Raw genomic sequence first — 27,417 nt, 5'->3', positions numbered from 1 at the left:
TTCGAACCTGCATGATCCTCCTGTCTCAGCCTCCCGAGCGCTGGGATTACAAGCCTGTGCCAGGATGCCTGGCTAGCCTTGTTTTTATTCCCGTTTCACGGTGGAGTAAAACAGAGGCTCGGAGAGGTCAAGTGATTAGCCCAGAGTCACACAGCTAAAAAATTTTCAGGTGCTGAGCGGAGTGGAGTGGCATGTGATCAATGTGCACTTCAATGTGCACTTCACAGTATGACTTTGATTTATTAGTAAGACACACGTATACTAGTCCCCCCACCCCCCCCGCAAAGCATTAACCTATCCCAGACGTCTAAATACCTCTGCATCCAAAACTACATCTCCCAGGCTGCCTCCAACACCGGGAAGCAGTCCAGAAATCCTTTGTTCAGTGGGTTCTTGAATTTTGCTTTGGAAAATATGGTCCATGGTAATTATGGGTGTGTGAGAGTTCAGAGAGCAGGCCGCGTGGGCTGGGGCAGCTGGGAGCCGAGAGGACTGAGCGGGCCGCAGTCGGCCAAGTTCACAGCCTCTGGGAAGACTCCTGGAAGGTCCTGCAGGAAAGCCACGGGGCTGTCCTAAGACCCTGGCCCTGCGTGGTCCAGCTCCCCGTAGGCATGTTTGGCCCATAGACCTCTGTCTAGCGCATGCGTACACACACACACATATTGGCACACATTACACACACACACACACACACACACACACACACACACACCAGCTTCCCAGAGAACTGGGTGAAGGGCTGGGGGTGGGGCCGCTTCCTGGCCAGTGGGCGCAGCGGGGCAGGCACCCTGGGACTTGAGTCCGCCTGAGGACTGAGATGACCCAGCCAGCTCCCCCAGCTGTGGGGCGCTTGGCCCTGAGGCCCCAGCAGCTGTCAGCGAGGAAGGGTGACGGAGGAGGGCCAGAGGTGACTTCCAGCCCACTCCTCTCCTCTTGCTCCCGCCCAGACCTCTCGCCAGCTGTGGTCAGCAGCTGCAAGCTTTGTTCCAGGGCTCACACTGGGCTCCTCCTCCCCCATGCGCCTCCCCACCATCCTTCCCTGCCCCTGGGGAGGAGATGGGGCTCATGGGGGAGACGTGCACAAGCTTTGGCTCCTTTGATCCTACTGACGATCTGAAAAAATAGGAATGAATGCTCTGTTTTTATAGAAAACAAACTCAGAGAGGCCAAGTGACTTGCTTGGAGTCACACAGCTACTTAGTGGCCCAATCGCAGGCTCCTGTCATCCCTGCTCCTCTAGCAAGGTGTTTATGCAGGGCATGGGATCGAAGCCTCGGGGTTCCCGGGTTGCCTGCCAGCTCCGGCACTGGCCACTGTGTAGTTCAGGCCCTCGGGCAAGCTCCATGTGTAATGGAATGACGTGGTCTTGCTTATAAAGTGTAATAATGGCCCCTGCCTCCTGGGAGCATTGAGCAGGTGCACGGGATGGAGATGGTGGGCATGAAGTGCTTTGCGCAGGCTGGGCACTTTCTGCATGCCCACGTGAGGGCAGGCGGGTCATCCGCATCAGCCACCCCATGCTGGAGCCCTGGGTGTTTCTGTGGGGGTTCCGACACATTCTGCAAATATTTACCTCAGTTAGTAAATATTTCTTTGGCACCTACTGTGTGCCATTCGCTGGCAAAAGAGCAATGGCAACACACAATTCCTGCCCCTGCTTCACTCATCCCACACGGTGGCGGGGGCGCGGTCCCATCCCCGCCTCCGGCCCTGAGCTGCTGGTCTTGGTGCTGCAGGGAACACCAGGACCAGAGCAGGCACGGCTCTGCGGAGCACGGGAGGCCCCGTGGGCTTCCTGGAGGAGAGGGTACTGTGCTGAATCCCAGGGGGTCTGTCGGGAGAGGTAGGGTGCCCCAGGGGATGTGGTCACTGCAGTCTGGGCACAACAATTTCAGGAAGGTCTAGCAGAGGGCAAGGCTTCTTGTTCCCCAGGGACCAGGCCTAGCCAGAGCTTTAAATACCCCATACAGCCCAGAATAGCCCCCATTGTCTTGGCTGGGGGCTGAGGAAGGCAGAGCCTGGAGGTGGGGCGCTTCCCTATATGGTCTGGGTGGCTTCCTCGGCTGACTTTTCCATTTGGCTTCTGTGGGCGAGGTGGGGCCCCGGGCTGGGCTCTGTGTGAGCTACGTGAGGCTGAGGGGGAGCCCGAGGGGAGCCAGTGGGCGGGACTCCCAGGGAGGGCTGCGTGCCCGGGAAAGGTGCCCCTTCGTGTGCCAGGGTATGTGCGCCAGGCCTTACCAGGCCCCGCCTGGGCCTCCTGGCGTCCTCCCCCGCTCTGGCTATTTCGGGCACTGGCTGGGTCGGGCTTGGGCGCCATGGGTAATCCCGCCCAGGCTGAGGGTGCGGGTGAGCTGGGGGCTCCTGGCCTCCGTCCGCGTCGCCTTGTATCTTTGGTCATTGCAGTTTCTGCCCCTGGCCGCAGACTCACGGGGTTACAGTCTGTGGCCTGCACAGGGATGCCGGTGCCACTAACAAGCCAGAGAGGAACGCCAGGCAGACCTCATCCCTCGGACACCTGCCACCTCACGGCATCAGGAATAGCTGCACTTCTTCTAAGCAATGCATTTGCTTTTACCTTCCAGACATGGAATCTCGGGATAGGTCGGGTTTCCTTCTTCACGTTCATCAGGGAAGAGAAACCCCAGCCTGATGAATTGTCCCCAGCCCAGATTTCCCCCTGTCCAGGCGTTTCTGTCTGCCCCACCTGAGTGCGTCTTACCTGTATCTAGAAAATTCTCTCTTGCTGTTAGGCATGCGTCTTGTAAGCTGCCCCACGTCCTTTTGTATCGGGACAGGAGGGAAGGATGAGTTAAAAACGATGGCGATGATGGTAGTCACCTCTGCTGGCTCCTACGGCTTCTCCCATTCCCTCTGTCAGCCGGGCCAGTGGGAGTCACAGCCTAGAATTTAAGAAAGATGACGGGGGTTAGAATGATTTCAGGGGTTCGGTGTGCTAAAATGTCAAAGCCAGAAGGAACTTTTACGATCATAAACACTTGATCGCTTCAAGCTTTTTAAGCAGCAAAACCCTTATTCCAATGAAAATGACATTAATAATCACAGTAAGTAGGCAGACACATTGGCCCACACCTGTAATCTCAGTACCCAAGGGGCAGAGACAAGAGGATCACAGCCTCAGCAACTTAGTGAGACTTCCAGCAACCTAGTAAGACTCTGTTTCAAAACAAAATACTAAAAAGCAGGGGTGAGGGGGCCGGGCTGGGAGTGTATCTTGGAGGTAGAATGTGCTGGGTTCAATCCTCAGTACCACAAAAGAAAAAAAAAAACAACAACTTACAGTGGGGCTGAGGATGGAACTCAAGCATAGAGCATTTGCCTAGCACATGTGAGGGCCTGGGTACCATCCCTGGCACCACACAAGGGGGGGGGCAGCAAACGTGAAGCATTTGCCATGCGCTGGTGCTATCTGTAACATTTACAGGCTTACTTAATCTTCACAACAACCCCACACAGCTGCCCCTGTTGTCAGTCAAGGACTGGTTCCAGGACCCCAAAGGTACCAAACTCTGAGGATGCTCAAGTCCCTTACATGAAATGGCAGTGTTTGCATGTAGCCGCACTCAACGCTCCCTTAAGCTTTGTCCTCTTTAGGTATTTGTAATACCTAATACAATGTAAACACGACTAAGTGCTTGTTCCGCAGTGTAATAATGGCTGTTACACTATTGTTTAGGGAGTAGACCAGGAAAAAAGCTGGTGGCCTTCAGTGCAGACAGTTTGTCCAAGTATTTTCAGTTTGCTGTTGGTGAAGCCATTGACACAGAGCCTGCGGATATGCGGGCATAAGCGCCCTGAATTCTCTGCCCATTTTATAGACAGGGAAGCAGATGCTTGGCTGCACGGCTGCTGGGGGTGTGAACTGATGTGCCATGTGGAAGGCCGGAATAGAAAATAAGAAAAGGTGGATTTGTTTTGGTTGAAGCAGATATTTAAGGGAAGAGCCCCAAACCCTATCTGCCTCCTCTCTCCCCTCCTCACTCCCTTCCCAGAGTGACCTCAGGCTGCTGGGACAGGCTGGACTCGCGCAATCTAGGCCCACTTCATCACCTGCCAGCGGTGGAGGCTGAGGCCAGGGAAGGGCCTCGCCCAGGAGAGTGGGGTGAGCTGGATCCCCCTTCTCAGTCCCTTGCAGCCTGCCCTGTGCTCCCCTGGCTGGCCCCTGGCTGATGGCCGGGGAGAGAAGGGGCACATCCTGTTGGGCTTCTCAGGTGGCAAGCTGTCACCTGGCCTGCCCTGGGGTTTCTGTCTCCCCAGACCCCTTGGCGTGTGGTGGGCAGGGAGCATCATGTCCCACATCCAAAGCCTTTCTTTTTATTATTTTTTTTTTCAGTGGTACTGGGGTTCCTGGAAGCCCTTCTACCTCCGGGCTACACTCCCAGACCTATTTTTACATTTTTATTTGGAAACAGGGTCTCCTAAGCCAGTGTGCGCGGCTGGCTTCGAACCTGCGCGATCCTCCTGTCTCTGCCTCCCAAGCGCGGGGATGACAAGTGTGCGCCACCACGCCCGGCTCCAAAGCCTTTCTTAAGGAGAGCTTCTGGAAAGGCGGTATGGTTGAAGTGAGTGTTCTTCAAGTATGTTCTGTAGAACCCTAGTCCTAGGAACTTTACGTGAAGAAAGGGTTCCAAGTTAAGCAAGTTTGGGAGGCACACAGCTTTTGTCCTCTCCATCATGGAGACGTTTAGGACTTCGAGGACTTGGAGACCAGCTCTGCTCTGTGGAGCAGCCTTCCCCAGATGTTGTAAGACCATTCCCCGGCCTCTTCCTGCCCGAGTCACTGCCTGGCAGGGACAATAGTCAGGAGGAAAGGAGACAGGGTCCTCTCTCCTGTTTCCAGCTCAGTTGTCCTCTGCTGGGCTCAGGCCTGCCTGTCCCTGCCCCCCTCCAGGAAGCAGATGAGGGAAGCCCGGGGGCGGGGTGCCGCTTCCTGGGCCACAGCTGTCGGGCTGCTGGTCTAGCTGTTGTTCTGTGTTGCCGATGCCCAGGGGAGTGGACGAGCACTGGGCTGACTCGCTGAGGCCTGGCCGCCTGGCTGTCTTGCGCAAGGCCCCAGCGCTGGAGCTCTGGCCCTGCTTGCCTCAGAGCCCGACCTCTCCCCGGGATGCTCTTCGGTGACTGTGGCAGCCTCTAGCCGCTACCCCCCCTCATGGACTCCCTGCAGAAAAGCCCAGGCATCAGTGGCCAAAGAGGTGCCAGGAGGAGGGATCTGGTGATAGAGTTCCTTTCAGGGTTGGGACCAGAGTCTCGGGTTCAAGTTCCAGGTCTAGCAACTCTGTGGCGATGGGCAAGTCAGCTCTCTGAACCTCAGCGTCCCCATTTGTAGACCTCATTCATTCATTTAATGAATGTTGAGAATCTGCTGTGTGCCAGGCACTAGAGAAAGAGCAACAAGCAAAATGGACAAAAAGGTTTCTGTCTTTGTGGAACTTGCCTCCCACTGTGGGGGCAGTAAACAGACAGGCAGGTAAATCACGAAGGAGCTGCTGGTGGCGACTTCCTGCAGTGAAGGGCCAGGAAGCAGGTGCAGGCAGTGAGTCCAGGCCCAGATGGGGTCTGTAAGGACCTCTGACCGCTGAGCAGAAACTGGAGGAAGAGGAGTGAGTAATGGGCTCTCAGGGCGCACAGTTAGTGCAAAGGCCCTGGGGTGGGAAGGGACCTGGGGGCTTTGAGGGGTGTAGAGACAAATGGAGCTGGAAGACAGCGAGAAAAAGAGGCCAGAGAGGGTGGTGTGTGAGTGTGTATGAGAGACAGACAGACAGATAGCACACAGAGCCTGGTTGACCATCATAAGGGCCTCCCTTCTCACCCTTTAATGAACTAAGAGTAGCTAAAAGGCCTTACTTGAGAAGTTTAGAAAGTAGATATCGTTAGTGGTGTTTTGGTGAAAATTTGGGGAACATCTCCACGCACCCATGGGCCTGGCTGTACTGGGGGCTTTGTCCATGAACTCCGTGGCGTGGGCAGGCCCGGCCAGGTCAGAGTGGCCTTGAAGCCCACAGGCATGGTGGCATTGATGGAGGCAGGGGCACCAGGAGCCAGAGAACCTGAGGGTGAGCGGGGCTGCCATCGGGAGGCGCCCTGTGCTCACCGCAGGGCCACATACACCCACAGTGCTGGGTGGGTAACGTTCACTCCAGGGCGTGCCTGGCCCAGATGCTGCTCCCGCTGGGAGCCCTGCTGGTGCAGCCACAGCCGCCCACCGATAAGGTGGGCATCTCCCGGCTGCCTCCTGATCCTCCTGGAAGCCGGCAGGCAGCTCATCCAGCTGCCAGGGGAGGCCCCGTTCTTGGGGTGTCTGGAGGGCCAGAGGAGAGTGCAGGGCCTTTGGGAGGATTGGAGAGACTGGGCCACTGTGCCCAGCACCTGGTCCATAGCACAGCTGCGAGGACACGGCATTCCTAAAAGCCCACGCGGCGGCCGCCTCTGATTCTCCGCCACCTCACACGTGCCCCTCTGCGCCGCTTCCTCCTGGCTCTCCCACCCCCAGGGTTGTCCCACCTCTGGGCCCTGGCATGTCTCCCCTCTGCCTGGTGCACCGTGTGTGTGCCCCTTCTCCACCGTGCTCGAGCTCAGCCATCTTTTGGGACCAGCCAAGTTGTCCTTTCCTGTGGGAAGGGAGCTTCCCCGGCTCTCAGCACCTGACGGCACGCTGCCCTGGGCTCACCCAGCCCCATCCCTCCGCTCACCCTGTCAGTGGTCCAAGACCCGCCTCAGGATCCTGCAGTCCCCTTGCTATCTCCAGGGCCCAGGACATAGTAGGTGCTCAGTAAGAAGAGGTCAGAATGACTTGACCCTTCGGGCTCACTGGCAGTTCTGATGAGCCTTTCTTACTGGATGAGGATACCAGCTGGCAAGTGGCAGAGGCGGCCTAGAGCTGGAGTGTCTGGCTGAGCATGGGGTCTGGCCCTCAGGTCTTCCGAGACCCAGACCTGGTACCCTCGCTGGTCCTCCACCTAGTCAGTAGCAGCTCAGTGTGGATGCCCACCCCCACTATGCTGGAGGACCCCCTCCAAGGAAGAGACCCCCGCAGAGCCTCCTGGGGAAGGAGGCAGATTCAGAGGCCACGCTCCTCAGAGGTCCCCCACAGTTCCGGCAGGAGCTGGGCGGGTGCTTTGTCCTGTTTTATAGCTGAGAGAACCAAGGTCCCGGGTCTTAGAATGGATTTCAGGGATGCTGGGGCCATCTTCTCCTTCCCTGGGGATGAGAAGGGGCCGCCACGTGGTCCTGGTCAGGCGGGGTATGTTATGGCACCAGTTCTGTCCATAGGGAGCCAGGCCGGGGATTCATTCTGGCTTTTCCTAGCTGTGCACTCTCCAATGTGCCCTGCTTCTCTTTCTAAACTTGGGTTTCTTCTGCCAGAGGTGCTGATTCCTGTTGCAGGATTGTTGGGTAAATTCATTCCTCAGTCTGAACCTCAGTCTGAGCTTGGTCAGCATATACCAAGCACCTGCTGTATGTTCTCTGTGGTGGGATGTGGCCGTGAGCCCCCTGGTGACTCACTAGTGCCCAGGGACGGAGGGGCTGGCGTGGATGCCCAGCACTGAAAGGAGGGTCTTGCTGAAGTTTGCTGAAAGGGAAGGGGGCCAGGGGCCTGTCCAGGGCTGCAGGTGAGTTGAGGGCAGAGTGAGGACCAGAAACTCCAGCCCCCAGCTATGTGCCCCTGGGCCTCTGCAGAAGGCCCTGCCTCTCCTCGGCCTCCTCAGTGCTTAGGGCCCTGGCTGGAACATGGCCTTTCCAAGTCCAGGCCTTGGCCTGAGCTTTCAGAGACCAGGTATCAGAGGCCAGAGGCAGGGGCCTGCTGGCCACTGTGCCTCTGAGTTGGCTAATTGCAGGATTGTGAGCTGGAGCCGTGGTTGCAAACACGATTGCCATCGCCTTAGCTGCGTGACTTTGGGCCGGTGGCATTACTTCTCTGAGCCTAGTCTTTCTCCTCCGTAAGGTGGGTCGCCGCGCTGTCCACCTGTGGAGGTCGGTGTGGGTTTGAGTGGCATGAGCCCTGTAAAGTCTTAGCTCAGCACCTGGCACGCAGCACCCTGGAGTGTCCGCTGCTTATTTTGGGGATCGCTATTCTTCCCGCCTGGCTGGCTGGCTGGCTGGCAGAGGTCCTGCCTCCTTGGGGCCCTGAGTGTGAGAAGCTGGCTGGCCTCCCGAGTAGCACGGGCACGGACACGCCAGAGGAGGCTGTGGCCACCTCCTTTCCGGCCCCGGCGCCCCTCTCAGACTGCCAGGGGATTAAAGGCCTTTGGGCCTTTGTGTGGGGCTCACTAGGCCCTGGCAGTTTGCACAACAAAGTGCTGCCCTGACAGATTCCTTCCCTCTGCCGTCTGCACTGGCCGGCCTGGGGGCAGGGCAGAGCACCTTAACCCTGGGTCTTGTTTGGGGGCGACCTGGGAGCCTGCGTCATAGCAGAGGGACAGGGGAACGTGTCTGGGTTCTGCATCCCTCCCTAGAGGTCTGGGGAGGCAGGTGGGCAGGCAGGGCCTTGCTCGTTCCTGCCCCCGCAGTCTCTGGATTTGGAGGAGGTGAGCTCACTCCGGCCCCAGATGCCTGGAGCCTTGCCCTGGGCAGCTGCAGCTGCCCTGGGGACTGTGCGGTGCTCAGACCTTCCCAGAGCTGCGGGGGCGGTGGGGGGCTCAGCCCCAGGCCTGGGCCAGGGGGAGGGAGGCTGCGGGCCTGCTGCCCAAGGCATGTGAAGAATGTCTCTGGGGGAGCCTCCAGCCCCCAGGGGTCTCAGAGCCCACTCCAAAGCAGACAGACAGCTGGAACCTTGGACTGCAGCTCTGTGACCCGCCCGCCAGCCAGCCCAGGCCTGGGCAGCAGGCAGACTGCTCCCTCCATCCCAGAGCAGGTGTGAGCCCATTCCTGAGTCCACACCCACACTCCCCTGCATTACCCTGTCTCCCCCACGGTACTAGTCTGAACACTCATCGAGCACTCAGTGCACAGGAGGCACCTTACTAAGAGCCGCACCTGCTAGATCTCATCTATACAGGTGACCCTCTCTGAGCCTCAGCCTCCTCATCCATAAAATGGAATTAAGTAGCACACACTCACAGTCCCTTAATGGAAATCTTTGGGCTCAGGTGTGTTTTGGAATCCAGAAGCTTTCAAGTTTGACCCAGGTGCCTCAGACCATGTGCCCGCCGTGCCGTGACATCCTCAGAGGACCTGGGGCAGCACCCGTGGTCAAACCCACGGACGCTACTGCAGCAGAACCTGTGATTCTTCACCCCTTGTGCCGTCAATAAGCATTAATAGCCCCGCGCCAGGTCAGGTCGGGATTTGGCACCAAACAAGCTTGCTATAAACATTAAAAAAAAAATCATGGGCTGGGGGTGTAGCTCACGGATAGAGTGCTTGCCTATTTTGCACAGGGCCCTGGGTTCCGTCCCACCACTGGGACAAAAACCACTTTGGTGTTCAGAGCTCTTTGCATTTCCCCTCTCGTGGGTGGGGGCGGTGTCCTGGGGCGCCAGCCCTGCCCAGGGTTGCCATCAGGACGACTCGCGATGGTGCGCACGGTGTGGGGCAGCACCGGGCTTGGCAGAAGCCCCATGGGGAGCGTTATTCTTCCTGCTCTTTCCTCACTGTGCTACCACCTGCACCAACCTTGATTTCAGCAGCCCCAGCAAGTCCTGTCTTTGCAAAGTCCACACACAAAAACACCTTTGGCAGCCCCACACCAGTGCCCTGACTGCCTGTGCCTCCCTGACCCCCACACCTCCTCCATCTTCTGCACCCTGGGCCTCGCGTGCTGCGGTCTGCGTTGTCTCCCTGAGAGCTGACCTGGCCACTCTCAGCTTCCCCTGCATCCTCCTCAGGCCAGAGAAGGAGGATCCAGCCTCTGGCCCTTGTCCCATGAGCTTCTATAGGGCCTGGGGCTCTCTCATACCTACTGAAAGTCCCCACCTGGACCTGCCTGCCTGGCCCTCCTCACCTCCCTGGCCTGGGCTCAGGGGACACCTGCCATAGGGAGCCACACTGCTCAAGTCCCTGTCCAGGCTGTTGCCTCCAGCATGTTAGAACAGCCCTCTGCCTCAGTCTGCTTGAATCAGAACCCCTCCCCCAGGAACCTGCAGGATCTGGAAAATCCCCTCCCGGCTGGGCTCCTTCCTTTTTGGCCAGGTCTCCCTCCAGGCTCCTCCCCACCACCATCCGGCTCCAGCGCCTGCCTGAAGTACTGGGTCCCTCTGGGAGGAAGCTGGGCTCTCTCGCAGCCCGGAGAGGGGCTGGAGGGCAGGAAGCCTGGGTTCTATTTCTGCCTCTGACCTTGGGGCCGCGGTGGACCTCCTTGGGACCGGAGGCACGTGCTGCATGGGCCCGGGCATCCCCTCGGGCCATCCCGGGAGCAGGCTGAGTCTGGGACATGGTGCCTGAGCTTCTGGTACTGTCCTCTACTTGGGCTTCATGGTCAGCCTGACTGTCCAGCCCCAGCCCTGCCTCCTTTCCTGGTACACAGAGGGCTTGGAGCCCAGGCAGCCACTGTGATCCGGGATCACTTCTCCCTGGGCTCAGTGAATGGGGCCATCACAGCGGCTTAGCCCCTTCATTGTCCTTGCCCCAGGCGACACTGAGGCTGAAGGTCTCTAAACAGAGGTGCAGTGTGCAGAGGGTCTTCTTGAGAGGGACCCCCTGTGAGCTCAGTGCTGGCAACACCATGGGTGACTGACGGGTAGCCTCAGCCTCTCCAGGTGAGCGGGCGTCTCTGCCCCCGCTCCGCCTCATGGGGGAGGCATGCCCGGCGCTTAGTAAGTGCCCAGTGAACGCGGTCCATCATTCCGCAGGAGCCCTGGACTTTCCAGGTCTGGATCCAAGTTCCCTTCTATGGTCAAGTCTCCGGCTCCTCTCTGCCCTTTCCAGGAGCCTCTTTCCCATCCGGCTCCATCTCCCCTCCCAGATGTGAAATACAGCTGTGGGGATCTTTTGATCTTCAGCTTTTAACAAATGAAGTCTCTGCTCTGGCTGGCTTGGGTCCTCGCTGTGGGCCCTGAGCTGCCCCTAGGTCCTCACCCCTGGGGCGGAGGCCATAGGAAGGACAGGGTGTCATCTGGAAGGGTCCACAATGTGGGGTGGGTCCTGGGGCTAGGGGTCCTTCCATCCAGGCCCAAGGAGTTCTGGATTGTTTCCCCTCCTGCTGCAGATGTGTGTTCCTGGCATTTTTTTTTTTTCCTTGTTGAATCTTACTTCGCTATTTCCTGTCCAGTCCTAAGAACCCCCACCCCTCCCTCCTCGCCTCCTTCCCTGGGAAAAGCTCAGGACCTTACTCACCATCAGGGTTTTCCTTCCCAGACAGCAGTGTCTGGGGGCTGCCAGGAATCGCCGCGCCCCGTGCTTGACCTCCGCAGCCTGACACGTGGGAAGGGGTGCGGTACCCGGGCAGATCTCCACCTGGTGGGGAGACCCCAAGCCTGTCCCCTGTACCTCATACTCCTCTCCAGTCAATCAGGGCCTGCTTGAGGCCCACCCTCCAGCCGGTGGAAGCACTCCCTTCACTCCCAGGCAGGGAAGGAGCCAGGACCCTGGCTTACTCCTCCTCTGTGACGGCCAAGTCACAGGGCTTGTACAGCTGTAACCATCTGAGCCGGGATGAGAACCTGGCTCAGGGGCTCTGAGGAGGGCCTGGGAGTTAGCTTTCACCAGCCCTGCAGGAACCCGGGGACAGGGCCCATGGGGCCTGCGGTGACCACTCGGGACAGGGACAGGCACTGGTGTGGTGTGGAGGGGACAAGGAAGAGGAGGCGGTGTTGCCTGTGGCCGGTGGGGAGTGGCCATGGGGTATGGGCCTCAGCCAAGGTGGGGCAGCACCGCAGACACCAAGCCACCCAATGGCACCAGCCCCTGCACGTGGGCTCGGAGCCTCTGAGGGGAGGAGTGACACCTCCACAGAGGAAGCAGCTGGAATTCATAGGCCATGGCATCCTTGAGGAGCATAGGTTCAAGGCCAGCCCCATCAACTTAGACTCTGTTTCAAAAGAAAAAATAAACTAGGGCTAGGGGTCTAGCTCAGAGATAAAAATGCCCCTGGGTTTTCAATTCCCAGTACAAATAAAAAAATAAATAAAAAAGAAAGAAAGTTTTAATTTAAGTATTGTTTGAGCCCGGGCACTGAGAAGGTAGTGATGGACCCATCACCCTGCCTTCGGGGCTCTTCCATCCCTGTGGGCCTAGCAGGGCCCAGGACCTAGCCTAGGGAGGTGGCTGTGAGGGACACGGACTCAGGACAGTCTGGAGATTTTCATGCTCATTCTTTTTAGGAGGCATGAGAGGCCACAGCACAGGGTTCCTGCTTTACCTGAACAGGTTACTAATGGGAGCGGGGCGGAAGCTCAGGGACCAGCTCCGGGAAGCCTCCTGTGCTTTTCCTCCGGAGCTCAGCCCAGCCCCTGGCCCAGGCGGCTGCCGTCTCCCTGTGCAGGAGACTGCCCCCCTCGAGTCTCCATGAAGGACTCATGCAAACCTGCCCTTCCCCCATGTGTGGTCTTTGGTGGGGGCCGCCTTCCCTCCCCAGCACCTGAGGGCCCACGTCAGTCACCTGGGCCTTTCTGTTGCTAGGGCATCCTTAAAGCTCAGTCTTGGAGTAGGAGTCTGCCCCATATACAGGTAGAAGGATATTCCACCAGAGGGACTGTGGTGAGCCTTGAGAAAAGACGAGGTGCGAGGGCCCGGAGTGCCTGGGTCCGGGGGTACGGGGAGGGGGCTGACTGGCTCTTTAGGCTTTCTTCCTGCTTGGGCCTCCCCACCTGGTCTAGGTGGTGGCTTTGGTTTTTCACAACTTTTTTTTTAGGGTGGGTGTTACTGGAGAGTAAACACAGGGGCATTCTACGTTTGAGCTACATCCCCAGCCTTTTTTATTTATTTTTGAAACAAGGTCTTGCTAGGCCTCTGAGGGTCTCGCTGATTTGCTGTGGCTGGCCTCAAGCTTGTGATCCTCCTGTCTCAACCTCCCAATTTTTACCCGGCCATGCTGCTCAGACATGGCTGAGGACAGGGCCAGAGGTCTTTGCTACCCGACATCTAGAATGGGTCATGGGGCCCCAGGGACTGGAGCATATTCTGCTGCGGGTTCATGTACCCTTGGGCTCCGCTGGCTTGGTTTTCTTCTGCTTTGCCTGAGAAACTTGTCTGGCAGCGCCTTGATCCTGCCTAAGAGGGAAGAGGCATCCACTGCCCAGAGGTGCACCTGAGAAAGACACACGTCTGGCTGTCTTGGCCTAGGCTTCAGCCTGAGCGCAGACCTCCGCAGCCCCTCCAAGGGATGGAAGCCCCAAGCGGAGCAGGTGCTGGGCTCAGCATTAGCCTGAGGTCACATGGAGTTGACACCAAGCTTGTCCTGTGTCATTCCTCCTGGCGGCTGGGCTCACCCTCCCCTGCAGGGCGTGGAGGAGCCCGTCAGTGTGACCCAAAGTGCTACAGCCCATTCTCCAGCACCGGGGAATGTGTGCGCCTGCAGCCGGGAGGTTTGGCAGATGGACGGTGGTGGAAGGAGGGGGTCAGCTTGGCCCCAGGAGGAACTGCACTTGGGAGCAAAGCCTGGATTAACTCCCCTTAAATTCTGCCAGCCCCCCCCACCGCTGACCTGCCCCCTTCTACCTGCACTGTCCTCCATCTTTGCTGGCCCAGGTCACCCCTGACCTGCCCGTGTCCCCTCCCCCACCCACTCACTGGTCACATCCCACATGTGCCTTCCCTTCTCCATTTACCAAGCAGTTTCCCTTTCATTGTCTATTGTATTTGAAGATCCATTCAGGATTTGTCGGGTTGGGCTTGGAGGCCTCCAGGGCTAATGGGATTTGGGGAACCTGAATGAAAAACAGTGGTTCAGCCCCTGCCTGGCTCTCTCAGCCAAGCTAAGTCTGATTTAATCACCCGCGGCCTTGGGGTGGAACTTTAGGTTCCCCCAGAGGGAGGGGAAGGCCCAGGGGCTTGGCAGGAGCTGGAGAGTGTGTGACCTGGTGCACCCTGTCCTCTCCCACAGGTGGCCCATGGGCTGCGGGCGTACGATGGCCCCTCTCTTCCTGAGGACACCGAGAGCATCAAGTTGGGCCGGGCGGACTGGAGCTACTCTTACCTCTCTGACGATGAGGACCTGCTGGCTGACCACGCGTCTGGAGGTGCGCAGCGGGCACGGCTGGGCGGGGCAGAGGCGTGGCTCTTCCCACTGCCCCTTCAGAAGACCCCAGGTGGTGCCGTCAGTGTGGCCCTGGCGTCCTGAGCCCTGGTCCTGATGACCCCACGTCCTCCACTTACAGTCTGTTTGACCCTGGGCTGGTCACCACGCCTCTGGGCTGGTCACCACGCCTCTCCCTAGCTCGGGACCCTCAGGACCAGCAGGGAAGGTGGCCAGCTGTGCACAGTCAGGACGGTCTCCTTTCCCTCTGCTCCACCTCCTCCTGCCCTCAACCAGAGGCCCATCTGACCTGACCCTCTGCCCCAGCCATTGGACAGACCATCAAGTTCTGGGAGTTGGGGCCTGGGCCCACTCTCTCAGATGGAAGCTTCTAAGCTATCCTGGGACATGGGGGCAGGGAGTAACCATGCTTTGTGTATGTGTTTCTTCCCCACTGCATGCCAGGGGCCTACAGCAGTGCCCAGAGGTGCTCGACACCCAGGATGTGCTCAGCAACTAATCATTGTTGCTGAACAGATCTCTGTTCTGTTTGCAGATGACCTGGGCAGTGGGGACCTGGGCAGCGGGGACTTCCAGATGGGTAAGTTGCTGAGGGGACCCTGCAGGTCCCTGTTTTGCCCCCAGGGAAGCCACAGGGACCATCTCCTGAGGAGAAGAGGGTGTTCTCTGACCCGGGATGGCTGTGGGACTGCTCGACAAGTCCCTCTGAGGTTGGGGACAGGCAGCTTCTGTGTCTGCCTGTGTCACCGGCAGGAGGCTCAGGGCAGTGGGCATGAAGAGCCGGGCTGGAAGCCAACTGCCACGCCACGTTGACAGAGCCTGGGCCTCTTCAGCATAGGAGGCACTTCCCTCAGCTGGCACACCAAGGGCATCAAGTGGGCAGTGCAGGTGGAGGGTGGTCTTCCATGTGCTTGGACTTGAACTCTGCCTCGAGCCTGCCTAAGTGTAGGTCTGTGCAGGGCTGCAAGATCCTGGGAGCCAGGTGTGGGAGCGTCAGGTGGGCCCCTGCCACATCCTGGAGTGTCCTTTGCTCACGCATCCCTGCCTCCTGCCAAGCGAGGCCTACCTGCTGGGGCCCTGGTCCACGCTGCCTGCTCAGTAACACCTCCAGCCCCTCACAGGGTGGGGCAGGAGCGATCAGAGATGGGGGATGGGGGACAGGGAGCCTAAGACCAGGACCCACACCTTTGTCATGGGGCTGATCAGTGGCCAGAGGCAGGGGCCCTGGTCTCTCCAGGCCCAAACCTAGCGCTGCCGGCTGCCCTGGGGCTCAGCAGCCAGCCAGCCAGGCTGACTCTCCTCCCGGGGGGCAGCAGTGTCTCCCTGATTCCCAGGGTCTCAGGGCGCGAAGGGTGGCCTGGCCATGGCGGGCGTGCTGGGCTGTACACGCTTGGAATCCAGCCCTGAAATGGCTCTTCCCTCAGGCAGGCTGAGGCTTGGGGTGGGAAGCAGCACCTAGCTCTGCTAGGCCGCCCCTAGCTCTGCTCCCCCAGGACCCCTCCATCGCCCTCCTCTGGTTTCTTTCCATCTGGTGACCCGTCTGTCCTGTCTGTGGTTCCCTCGGTCTGTCCTGCTCTCTCTGTATCTCCTCCTTGCCTTAGGCTGGCTGTTCCTGCTCTGTATTTTGGCTCTCAGCACCTCCTCCCTGCACCTCTCATCTTCTCCCTCCTCCTCCGTCTCCCCACCCCCTCATCATCCTCTGTCTTCACCTCGCAGATCCCTTTCTCCCCTGACTCTGTCTCCCTGTGTCTTTGGTCCTCTCTGCCTCCGTCCCTTCTCCCCTCCCTCTCCACCTCCACTCTGCAGGCTCTGGGCCGCCCTCCTGGAGCTGGCACGAGGGTCCTGGACGAGGAGTCTCCTTCGGCCAGTGGCCAGGCCCGGCCCGGGGCGTGTGTCTGCCCTCAGCCCGTCCCGTACCCCCAGCTCCCCTTGCTGCCCTTCCTCCCTCCTCCCTTCTCTCCATCTGCACTTGGCTGTGAGTCACCCTGGCGGCTCAGAGGCCCATCCCTACGGAGACGGAGCCAGGCCAGTCCCGGCCCCATCTGGGTCCACAGGTCTAGACACGGAAGCTGGGACCCCGGGGTTCTAGGCCAGGAGCGGGCAGCCACCCTCCAGGAATAAGGCCCTGAAGTCTGGAGGCCATTAGTCCCCAGGACAGGCTGGTCCTGGGCTCGCCATGGGACCCAGAGAGGCCCAAGGCTAGAGACAGGGCTGGGTGCATGGGCAGCTCTGTTGAGCAGGGTGTGTGCCGGTAGGTGGTGGGGACAGCTCTGCGCCTCTCCCCTCCAGACTCTGGGTAGGGCTAGAAAGTGGCTGCTCAGCATCCCTGGCTCCAGAGCGGCTGCTGATGGTGAGTCCTCACCTGTCCAATGCCCAGGGCGCCGCTGAGCTGGAGTCCTGGGGTGCCGGCCTGACCTGCCCCTGGCCCAGGAGAAGAGAGGGTGGGGTCAGGCCGCAGGGTCGGCGCCCTTCCCAGGCCCTAGTAGAAAGGGGCTTTGTGGAACCCCAGCCCCCTCCCCCGGAGCGGGTACATTCCTGTGCAGAGGCCCGGCCTCCTCGCCTGCGCTGGGCCGTGGGCTGAGGCCAGAGGCAGGGCGGGGGACTCTCAATGGGCCTCTGTACAGCTCACAAGAGGCCTCTGTGGCTGAGCTCGTGGCCCCCACACTCTGGCCCACAGAGCCCCACCCACCCAGCACCCAGGAGCCCGGCCCAGCCCGGCCTGCCGCTGTGGTTCAGGCAGAAGTTCATAAGCACCGTCGCCCAGAATAGGAGTTGTGCTCCCACACCTGGCCCAGCCATGCCATCCACCTCCTCCCTGGGCTCTTGGCCTGAGTCTCTGAGCGAGAGCATCCTGGCTCAGGCCTGTGCAGCTCTGGGCTGACAGCTGGAAGGTGCTCCCCGCTGCTGCTTCTGCTTGTCGCAGTCATCTTGCTGAGCCCTCTTTTGCCCCAGGACCTTGGCACCTGCTGTTCCTCTCCTAGAATGTTCTCACAGATACCTCTCACGGCTCACTCTCTTCCTTCTAACACCTCCTTTGGAGAAAGGCTCTCCCTGGCCCCACTGAGGAAAGCAGCGCCCCCGCCCGCCCCAGCAGACCCTCGCCAGCCCTCCTTGCTAGCGACCTGCAGGCCACGCATTCCTGCTCTTCTGTCTCATTTCCTTTCTCCTCCTACTAGAAAGTCATTTCCACAGAGATAGACGTGTCCATTTGTGGAATTCACTGCCGTGTCTTCTGCCCTTAGAACACCACCTGGCATTCTAGAGGCCCTAGGGGGAGACTGGTTAAGGGAATGAAAGGTAAAGCCGGGCCCGCCCGTTCTCCAGGATTGTCCGAAAGACCAGCACTAACAGTCACAGCCGCCCCGCCACCCCAGGGTGCTCCCGGCCCCGCCCTAAGCACGTGATACTTGTAAATCTACTTAATCCTTGCAGCAGCCCTTACAGCAGGCGCTCCTTTTTCGTCCTGTTGCAGGTGAGGACCTTCCTGTTCCAGGTGAGGACCTTAGGGCCGGGAGAGGTGAAGCGCTTACCGAGATTGAGATCGCAGGGCTGGCCGTGGTAGCTTCGCTCCAGAGGCTGGCCTTCTAACCCCCGAGCAACACTGCCTCCCACGCAGTGATAGCGCTCGGTGGATTGTACCACACCGTGCCCGGCCACCGTCTCGGCACATTATACACAGTTAAGACTCCTTTGAAGCTGGGCGTGGTGGCGCACGCTTGTAATCCCCACGCTTGGGAGGCAGAGACAGGAGGATCATGCAGTTTTGAAGCCAGTTTTGAAGCCAGCTGCGCGCGCTGGCTTAGGAGACCCTGTTTCCAAATAAAAATGTAAAAATAGGTCTGGGAGTGTAGCCCGGAGGTAGAAGGGCTTCCAGGAACCCCAGTACCACCAAAAAAAAAAAAAAAAAAAAAAAAGGACTCCTTTGAGCCGGGCGTGGTGGCGCACACTTGTAATCCCAGCATTCGGGAGGCTGAGACAGGAGGATTGTGGTTCGCGGACAGCCTCAGCTAAATTAGTGAGGCCCTCTGCAATTTAGTAAGACCCTGTTTCGAAATAAAGAATAAAAAACAGGGAAGGGGGTGTAGCTCGGAGTTCAAATGCCCCTGGGTTCCAATGCCCCTGGGTTCCATCCCCAAACCCGCAAAAAAATAAAAAAAGACTCCTTTGGCCAGATATAGTGGCACATGCTTATAATCCTAGTACTTGGGAGGCTGAGAAAGGGGGATCTCAGGTTTGAGGACAGCCTCAGCAACTCAGTGAGACTCTTTAGCTGGCCAGACCCTGTTTCAAAATAAAATAGGGTTGGAGTGAGAACTTAGAGGTTGAATGCCTCTGGATTCAATCCTTAGTAACACACATACACACACAAGACTCCTTTGTAACTCAAAATAACTTGGTATTTATAATTTATACTGTAATTTGCAAACATGAGATTAATGCATAAAAATATCTCATACATAATAGGTGCTCAATAAATGAGTGAGTGTGTGTGTGTGTGTGCGCACACACACATATGCATGCACAAATACACCAATTTGTAGCATTTGTGGTGGGGTTTGCTTCAGCAATTTATTTCAGTTATTTATTCAACATTTGCAGTGTTTCTGTTGTGTGTGCATATGGAACTGTGACTCATTGGCTACTCGATTTAATTTATATTTGTAACACATGAGCTTAGAAACATTGTCAAATTTAATGACTACAAAATGTCTTGTACAGCCTGGCTGTGGTAGCGCATGCTTGTAATCCCAGCATTTGGGAGGCAGAGACCAGAGTATCACAGTTCACAGATAGCCTCAGCTACTTATAGAGGCCCTTCACAACTGTTTCAAAAAGAAAAAGAAAAAAATTGGGCCAGGGGTGGAGCTCGGAGGTACAATGCCTCTGGGTTCCATCCCGATACCACACACACACACACACACACACACAAATGTCTTGTACATAGTAGGTTGAAACAGTGGTGGTAGCCAGAGATACTGACACACACCTGTAATCCCAGTACTTGTAAAGCTGAGACAGGAGCATCCCAGGTTTGAAGCCAGCCTCAGCATCTTAGTGAGTTCCTCAGCAACTGAACGAGACCCTGTTTCAGAATTAAAGAATGTGCCAGCCATAGTGATACACGCCAGAATTTAGGGGGATATCAAGTTCTAGGCCCTCGCAGCAACTTAGCAAGACCCTAAATTTTTTTTTTTTTTTTTTTTTTTTTTTTTTGGTGGTACTGGGGTTCCTGGAAACCCTTCTACCTCTGTGGCTACATTCTCAAATACCTATTTTTTATACTTTTATTTGGAAACAGGGTCTCTTAAGCCAACACGGCTGGCTTCGAACTGGCACGATCCTCCTGTCTCCACCTCCCAAGCGCGGGGATTACAAGCATGCACCACCACGCCCAGCTTTACCCTCAACAATTTAGTGAGACCCTGTTTTAAAATAAAATAGCTAGAGGGTAGTTCAAAAATAGAATACCTCTGGGTTTAATTCCAAGTACCAAAAGAAAGAAAGAAAAAAAGCCCATGTTTTTTTTTTTTGTGTGTGTGTGTGGGGGGGGATTGAATCCAGTGGGTTTCTACCTCTGTACTACGTTCCCAGTTTTGTTTTTTTACTTTTTTTTTTTTTTTGGTCTGTTGATGGAACCCAGAGGCATTTGATCTCCGAGCTACACCCCCTGCCTTATTTTTTTATTCTTTATTTTGAAACAGGGTCTCACTGAGTTGCAGAGGGCCTCACTAAGTAGCTGAGGCTGATCTGTGAACCATGATCCTCCTGTCTCAGCCTCCCTAATGCTGGGATTACAAGCGTGAGTAACCACGCCAGGTTTATATTTATTTCGAAATAGTGTTTTGCTAAGTTGCAGAGGGTCTCACTAGGTTGTTGAGGCTGGTCACAAACCTGAGATCCTCCTGTCTCAACCTCCCAAGCACTGGGATTACAAGCATGTACCCCCATGCCCAGCCAGAACCAATGGTCTGTGTGTATGTTTATACCATGACTTCATCCGACACCACCTAGAAGGCACCTACTGTGGCTGAGCACCATGCGAGCACCAGGGCTCAGCACGGGGTAAGATCTGGGAGCTCCGAGTCTGGGGGTCGAGAGAGGAAGATGGCCGGTTCCCCAGTGCTTGCATTTCTCCAGGGACCGCATCTGAGCACAGGGAGAGGTGTGCATGAGCATAGAATCAGTTACTCCCTGGGGCACAACAGCATGGTACCTGCAGTTGACACCCCCATTTAACTGAAACAGAAGAGGGAGGGATCGGTGCCTGTGGTGTGGCTGACTTAGAACAATGATTATAGCCAGGTGTGGTGGTGCACGCCTTTAATCCCAGAGACTGGGAGGCTGAGGCAGGAAGATTGCAAGTTTGAGGACAGCGTGGTCAACTCTGCGAGACCCTATCTTAAGATAAAAAGGGCTAGGATATAGCTCAGTGGTAGAGCACCCCTGGGTTCCCCAGTACCAAGAATAAATAAGTAAATGAGCCACGATTGCTACTGTGTCCCCCTGTGGGTGGGAGGCGCTGTGCTGGGGGAGGCTCGGAGCCTGTGAAGTGCAGGTGTCTTCCTGGAGGAGATGTTGGCTGAGCTGAGTCCCGGGGGTGGGGTGGGGGGGGCAGGCCCTGGCCAGGAAAGGTGGGGAAGCGAGTCCCCGCACCAGGCCAGCTCCTCTGCCTGGTCAGCCTTCCTCTCTTCCTCTGAACCCTGGGCTCTCCTGGCTGCACCTTTGCTTGGTCTCTGCTTGGTTGACCCTGCTGGGGGAAGCCCTCACTCAAGCTGGGGCCTCAGCTTTGAACCCCGCCGGGCCACTGTCCATGTCCTCCCGCAGGAGCCTGGGCCTGGCTGTGGGCCCGCAGGTGTGTGGGGCCACCCCGTTCCCACCCGTCCCAGCTGCCCACAGCCACTGGCGTCCCTGTGACCCCTCCCCTCCCGTCTTTTGCACAGTGTACTTTCGGGCCCTGGTAAATTTCACCCACTCCATCGAGTACAGCCCTCGGCTGGAGGATGCAGGCTCCAGGGAATTCCGGGAGGTGTCCGAGGCTGTGGTGGACAAGGTGAGATGGGTGGGTTGGGAAGGCCCCCAGCATGGCGGGGCAGGATGGGGCGGGCTCGGGGGCTGAGGGTGATGTGTTTCTCCCCAGCTGGAGTCGGAGTACCTGAAGATTCCCGGAGACCAGGTTGTCAGTGTGGTGTTCATCAAGTGAGAAGGGTTCCTGGGGGGCTGGCAAGGGATGGGGGTCCTGGAGGGGCCGGCAAGGAGGAGCAAGAAGCCTGGACACAAAAGGCATGATGGGTGGGCACCAAAGGTGGAAATCTGGAGTGCCGGGCGGGTGATTGGAACATTAACTGGCCCTGCCCTGGGCACAGGCTGTCTGGGCAGGGAGCTGATGGAGGAGCTGAGCCAACAGGCCTCTTTCTCCCCTGCCCACACCACCCCGCCCCAGGGAGCTGGACGGCTGGGTCTTTGTGGAGCTGGATGTCGGCTCCGAAGGCAATGCGGATGGGGCTCAGATTCAGGAGGTGCTGCACACGGTCATCTCCAAGGGCTCCATCGGCTCCTACATCACCTCCCCGCAGGGTTTCCAGTTCCGACGCCTGGGCACAGGTGAGCCTACTGGGGCCTGGGGTCACCTGCTCTAGTGTCTTAGGCTCGTGGGAGTCTTCTTTTGGCGTCTCCACATGGGTGATCCTCGCTTGGGCTAGCACACCACTAGGTACAGGTTGCTTACTACCTCCTGGGACTGCCCATCACGGCCGATTTCTGCCTCCATACACTGACGACAGGTAGTAATTCCCTTCTCCACGTAGTGCTTTCAAGTCCAAAAGACACATCCAGCCCTAAGCAGCGATTCGCTGGGCGTGGTGGCACACCTCTATAATCCCAGTAATTGGGAGGCTGAGACAGAAAGATCTCAGGATAGAGGGATCGTTATCCTCTATCCCAGTACAGAGGCCAGCTTTAGCAACTTAGTAGAGCTCTCGGCAACTTAGTGAGACCTTTTTTCTTTTTTCTTTTTTATTTTTTTTTTGGTGTGTGTGTGTCTGGGGATGGAGGCATTCGACCTCCAAGCTACACCCCCTGCCCTATTTTTTTATTCTTTATTTTGAAACCAGGTCTCACTGAGTTACAAAGGGCCTCACTAAGTAGCTGAGGCTGTCCGCGAACCACGATCCGCTGGTCTCAGCCTCCCAAATGCTGGAGTTACAAGCGCGTGCCACCATGCCCAGCTGTGAGACCATTTTTCAATATAAAAAAATAAAATAGGGCCGGAGGGATAGCTTAGAAGTAGAACACCCCTGGGTCCAATCCCCAGTACCCACCTCCTACACACATGCAAAGCAGCAATTGTTTCCTGAGCGCCTAATGTACATGGCCCTCCTCTGTGGCCTTATCGCCAGCCTCCTAACTGGGCCTCCTGACAGTTCCTGTGAAGTAGATAATACTCCTCCTGTGTCAGCAGTGAGGGAGCTGAGGCCGGGAGGAGGGGCTCGTCCACACACAGGTGGCATGGGCAGAGTAGGAAGCAAAGTAGCTGTGATGAGATGAGAAAGGAGAGACCGAGACGCAGAGGGAGCAGCGCCGCACGGCTTTGGGTGCAGAAGCTTGGCTTCGCGCTCAGGGTCCACTGTTGGCCCAGTAGGCCGGGCGCGCTTCTTGCCTGGCAGGCCGCGGTTCCCGGCCTTGTCTCTCAGACATCTCAGTTGCTTCTCTGAGAAGGCTCTGACATGTCACCCCTTCTGACTCTGTGAACCCCAAAGTAGAGAAAACTCCATCCCTCCAATGGCTCAGCCCTACTGGGGGAAACCCTAGCAATGCATCACCTTCCTCACGCTGCACATTAGCCCTCTGTTAATGGACTCAACCTCAAGCTTGCCCCGTTGGAATCCCCGGGACGGCTCTCCAGATGGCTGGGTGGCTGGGTCTGGCCTCCCCCTTCCACCTGACCACGGTTGGTGGGACAGACCTGGCTGTGCCCACAGCCCTCCGTTCTGGGGCCCCAGGTGGGATAGCTCCTGACCACACCTTCCTTTCCAGCACAGACCCCCCCACCTCCCCTGGCCGCTGTGGGGGTCCCAGTGACACCAGGTGAGGGTGTGAGCCCGGCTGAGATCCAGGGAAACGCCTAGGGAATTTAGTGGATGAGAGGGAGAAGGACCAAGGCCAGGCCTGGCACAGCCTGCCTTCTTCCTCCTCCTTGGTCCCCGCTGGGCCGGCTGAGGCCTGTGTGTGTGCCGTGGTGGCTGCATGTGCTGGCATGTCACCTGTGTGGGGGCCTGTGTCGGGTGGGCGGGGCCGCTGCCACGTGTCCCACGCCTGGCGTGTGCTGTGGTTGCGGCCGCTGTGTGCTCCCCCACCCCGCCGCGCCGGCCACACTCACTGCTGCGCGGTACCCGGGCTGCCCTCTGCCCACCCCCAGAAGTTCACGTGCCTGCCCCCTGTCCCCCACAGTGCCGCAGATCCCACGGGCCTGCACCGAGGCCGAGTTTGCCTGCCGCAGCCACAACGAGTGTGTGGCCCTGGAGTACCGCTGTGACCGGCGGCCTGATTGCAGGGACATGTCCGATGAGCTCGACTGTGGTGAGGGGCTGTCTGGGGACACGGGAGTCGTGTGGAGGGCCGGGGTCCTGTGCCTGCGTCTCGGAGTCAGTCAGGGCTTGTTAGGATTCAGCATTGGCAGAGGGGTCTGAGGGACGTGGGCAGGGACATGGGAAGGTGGGAGCAGTCGGCTGGGGGTACCAGGTGTGGCGGGGAGGGCCCGGGGGGCGTGGAGACAGGTGGTAAGTAGCCACCCCACTGCCGAAGCTCACGGAGCTGTGTCCACAGAGGAACCCGTCGTGGAGGTCAGCTCCCTGCCACCCGTGACAGTGAAGACGTCGCCTTTGCCACACTGGCCGGAGGCAACCACCACACCGCGGCCACCACTCACGCCCCAGCCCCTGCTCCCTGGCGCAGGCAGGCCCGTGCCCTGTGGGCCCCATGAGGCCGCATGCCACAGCGGGCACTGCATCCCCAAAGACTACCTGTGTGACGGGCAGGAGGACTGCGCGGATGGCAGCGACGAGCGGGACTGCGGTGAGCGGCGGCGGGGTGGAGGGTGCCGGTGTTGGCGTGGCTGGGGGGGGGCGCCACTGAGCCTGGCCTGCTGCACACAGGACCATCCCCACCCTGCGAGCCCAACGAGTTCCCCTGCAGAAACGGGCACTGTGCCCTCAAGCTGTGGCGCTGCGATGGCGACTTTGACTGCGAGGACCGGAGCGATGAGGCCGACTGCCGTGAGTGTCCCGACCCCTTCTCAGCCGATGGGGCCGGCCCCGGGATAAACCCGAGCCCAGGGCTCCTGGCTCCGAGCACCTTTGGAGCAGCTACTGGCTAGCCTGCCTGCAGCTCGTGTAACCCTTCCACTTTGCTTCATATCTTTGTTACTGTCAGTTTTTTTTTGTTATTGTTAGTTCTTGTGTGAAGGTTAGATGGATTGCTAAGAATGCTTCAAATCCCGGGGTCCCTTCACAATGGCATCCTTGAGTCAGAGCCTCACCCTATGGGCTGCGTGAGGCTGTAGTGTGAGACTGTAACAAAAGCCCTGAGATTGGGTGCTTTATAAGCAGTAGAAGTTTGTTTGGTTCACAGAATTAGAAGCCGAGAAGCCCCATTTTGCTGTGTTCTAAAGTGGGGGAAGGCATCACATTAGCAAGACAATGAGGAAGCGGGGAGTCAAACCATCCTTTTATCAGCACCCACTGCTACGGCAGTGGCATTAACCCACGCAGGGGGACAGAGCCCTCAGGACCTGCGCACCTCTTAAAAGCCCTGTCCCCCAACACTTGCAGTGGGGCTAAGTTTCCAACACATGAACATTGAGGGGCAGTCAAACCACAGGACGGGCTAGCAGTGTTTCCTCGAAAGCTGGTTCTGAGTTATGTGTCCCTCCATCTCCCCAGCTCTTCATCCATCTGCCGGTCTCTCTGATCAGCCATTCCACCATCTGTCCATCTCTTCATCCAGCCTTTCATTTCTTACCTGTCTACACAACTGTTTATCCGGCATCCCTGCCGTCATCCATCCACCCATCCTTCTTCCCAGCCCCGTCTGCCACCTATCCATCCAACACCCCTTCTTCCCTACTATGCGACTGTCCATTTGCTGTGCACTTCTCCCCTTGTCACTGCTCAGGACGTGGTTGGCCCTAGGACAGTTTAGGCAAGGGAGGCTGGGACCAGCACCTGTGTGTTCTGGCCCATGAGGGGAAGCCCAGGGCTCCCAGTGTGGAGTCAAGGACGGCCTTCACGCCATTCCTCTGGGGTCCTGGGTCCTGCCTTTGGGTGCATGTCCGCATCCCTACTGTCTCCTGGTCCAGCCTTCCATCTCCTCTGCTTCTCTGCACAGTCACAGGGAAGGACTAGTGGCTTTAGACTTGTCTAACAACACCCGCCCTGGGGGAGAGAGAAAGCAGGGGAGCGCGTTAGAGGAAAAGCCCTTCTCAGTGGCTGCTGTGGGGAGGGTCGGGGAAGGCCACATCCTTGTCCAAATGCTGAGCAGAGGGGACGTGAGGCGGCCCGGCCTGCGGGCTCTCGGGGTGCTGGGAACAGGAGCCCCTGAGCTGTGGTGCATGGGGAGCCCGCCACACACACCTAGGTTCCCCCTCCGGATGCACAGCTCCCAGCATCCACCTTGACCACCCCATCTATCTCAAGCTGAGGAAGGACTAGAGAGTCCTCGCGGGGGCGCAGGTGGTAGATGGCCGCCTCCGGCCAGGTGCCACCCCTGGGCCAGCCAGTGGGGCACGAGAAGGGGAGCCCCACAGGAGGGCCTGACTGTGGCAGGTCCCAGCAAGGCCTGTCCAGCAGAGAGAATGGGCAGGTTACCTGTGTCTCTAGGTACCAGCGCCTTGGGCTACATCTTCAGTGGAGGTCTTACCCATTCACGATGGTACTTCTGTGACTGAGAGTGGTTAAATGTTTGAGGGTCTGTGTATCAGCCTGTATTTCATGACTAGCACAGAATACCTGAGGCAAGCTTTCTTTTTTTTTTTTTTTTTTTTTTTTTTTGGTGGTACTGGGGCTCCTGGAAACCCTTCTACCTTCGGGCTACACTCCCAGACCTATTTTTATACTTTTTTATTTGGAAACAGGGTCTCTTAAGCCAGCACTGCTGGCTTCGAACCTGCATGATCCTCCTGTCTCCGCCTCCCAAGTGCAGGGATTACAAGCATGCGCCACCACGCCCCTGGCCACAAGCTAACTTTCTAAGGAACTTTATTTAGCTCATGTAACAGACTCTGTCAAGGGCTCTCCCGGCTGCATTTCCTGCCAGCAGGTGACAGTGGGAGGAGCCCGTGTAGGGGGAAACATCAAACCTGAAACAGAAAGTCAGTCAGAGAGACTCCGGGAGTCCCACAGTCCCTCCCCAGGCATACCCCAGTTACTTGAGGACCTCTGGTAGGCCCCCCTCTTAGAGGTCCCAACACCTCCCCTGGCACCCCACTTAAACCAAGCTCCCATCCATGAGCTTTGAAGCACAGACCTCCAAGCCACTGCAGACCATGTGACCCTGCTGTGTCTGCAACCTGCCAGGCAGAAATCTGCCTCGGGGGCAGCAGATGGAGGTAGTGGTGGGGGCAGGGTGCGCGAGGAGACCGATGACTGTCCTGCTAGACGTGGCATGGGGGACAGTGTTGTGGCAGCAGTGGCCGGGCCTGGGTTCTGTGGTGAGACAGAGTGGCCCGGGGGACAGTGGCAGGGTGGGCCCTGGAGGTAGGGAGGGAGTGGGGTCCTCCCGGTGGACAGTGCTCAGTGCCCACACCGCCTGGCTTTGTCCCCAGCCGTCAAGCGCCCTGAGGAAGTGTGTGGGCCCACACAGTTCCGGTGCGTCTCCACCAACACGTGCATCCCGGCCAGCTTTCACTGTGACGAGGAGAGTGACTGTCCGGACCGCAGTGACGAGTTTGGCTGCAGTGAGTGGGCGCTGGCCCTGGGCGGGTCCGCCTGCGCCTCTCTGGCCCACCCCTCAGCCCCTCACTCCCGCTCCTGTTTCCCCAGTGCCTCCCCAGGTGGTGACCCCTCCCCAGGAGTCCATCCAGGCCTCCCGGGGCCAGACGGTGACCTTCACCTGCGTGGCCACTGGTGTCCCCACCCCCATCATCAACTGGAGACTCAACTGGGGCCACATCCCCTCTCATCCCAGGTGCGGCTCCGGGCCTGGCTGGGGGTGGCGGGAGTGCGGACGTCAGGCCAGCGTCCCCGCCCTGACCCTCTGCTGTCTTGGGGCCCGCC

The 27,417-nt window shown here is 58.1% G+C and overlaps 1 protein-coding gene across 3 annotated transcripts in view; it reads left to right on the top strand.

Annotated features, from left to right (window-relative positions):
* Positions 1 to 27,417, top strand: part of HSPG2 (heparan sulfate proteoglycan 2) — a gene marked incomplete at both ends in the record, with an annotated part of 105,486 nt that overhangs the window by 17,865 nt on the left and 60,204 nt on the right. For all 3 annotated transcript variants that reach the window (XM_080692400.1, XM_080692399.1, XM_080692398.1), the window contains 10 exons: positions 13,997 to 14,132; positions 14,685 to 14,729; positions 21,091 to 21,200; positions 21,288 to 21,346; positions 21,591 to 21,751; positions 23,597 to 23,725; positions 23,972 to 24,220; positions 24,301 to 24,420; positions 26,967 to 27,098; positions 27,184 to 27,328. In XM_080692400.1, the coding sequence (XP_080548526.1) occupies positions 13,997 to 14,132; positions 14,685 to 14,729; positions 21,091 to 21,200; positions 21,288 to 21,346; positions 21,591 to 21,751; positions 23,597 to 23,725; positions 23,972 to 24,220; positions 24,301 to 24,420; positions 26,967 to 27,098; positions 27,184 to 27,328 (1,286 nt within the window). The remainder of the gene's footprint in view (positions 1 to 13,996; positions 14,133 to 14,684; positions 14,730 to 21,090; positions 21,201 to 21,287; positions 21,347 to 21,590; positions 21,752 to 23,596; positions 23,726 to 23,971; positions 24,221 to 24,300; positions 24,421 to 26,966; positions 27,099 to 27,183; positions 27,329 to 27,417) is intronic.

The sequence above is a fragment of the Muscardinus avellanarius genome (genome assembly GCF_963383645.1).
Source record: "Muscardinus avellanarius genome assembly, chromosome: 3".
In the NCBI taxonomy this organism is placed as follows: domain Eukaryota; kingdom Metazoa; phylum Chordata; class Mammalia; order Rodentia; family Gliridae; genus Muscardinus; species Muscardinus avellanarius.
The sequence above is the reverse complement of the archived record's forward strand: the minus strand, read 5'-3'. Positions and strand labels throughout refer to the sequence as shown.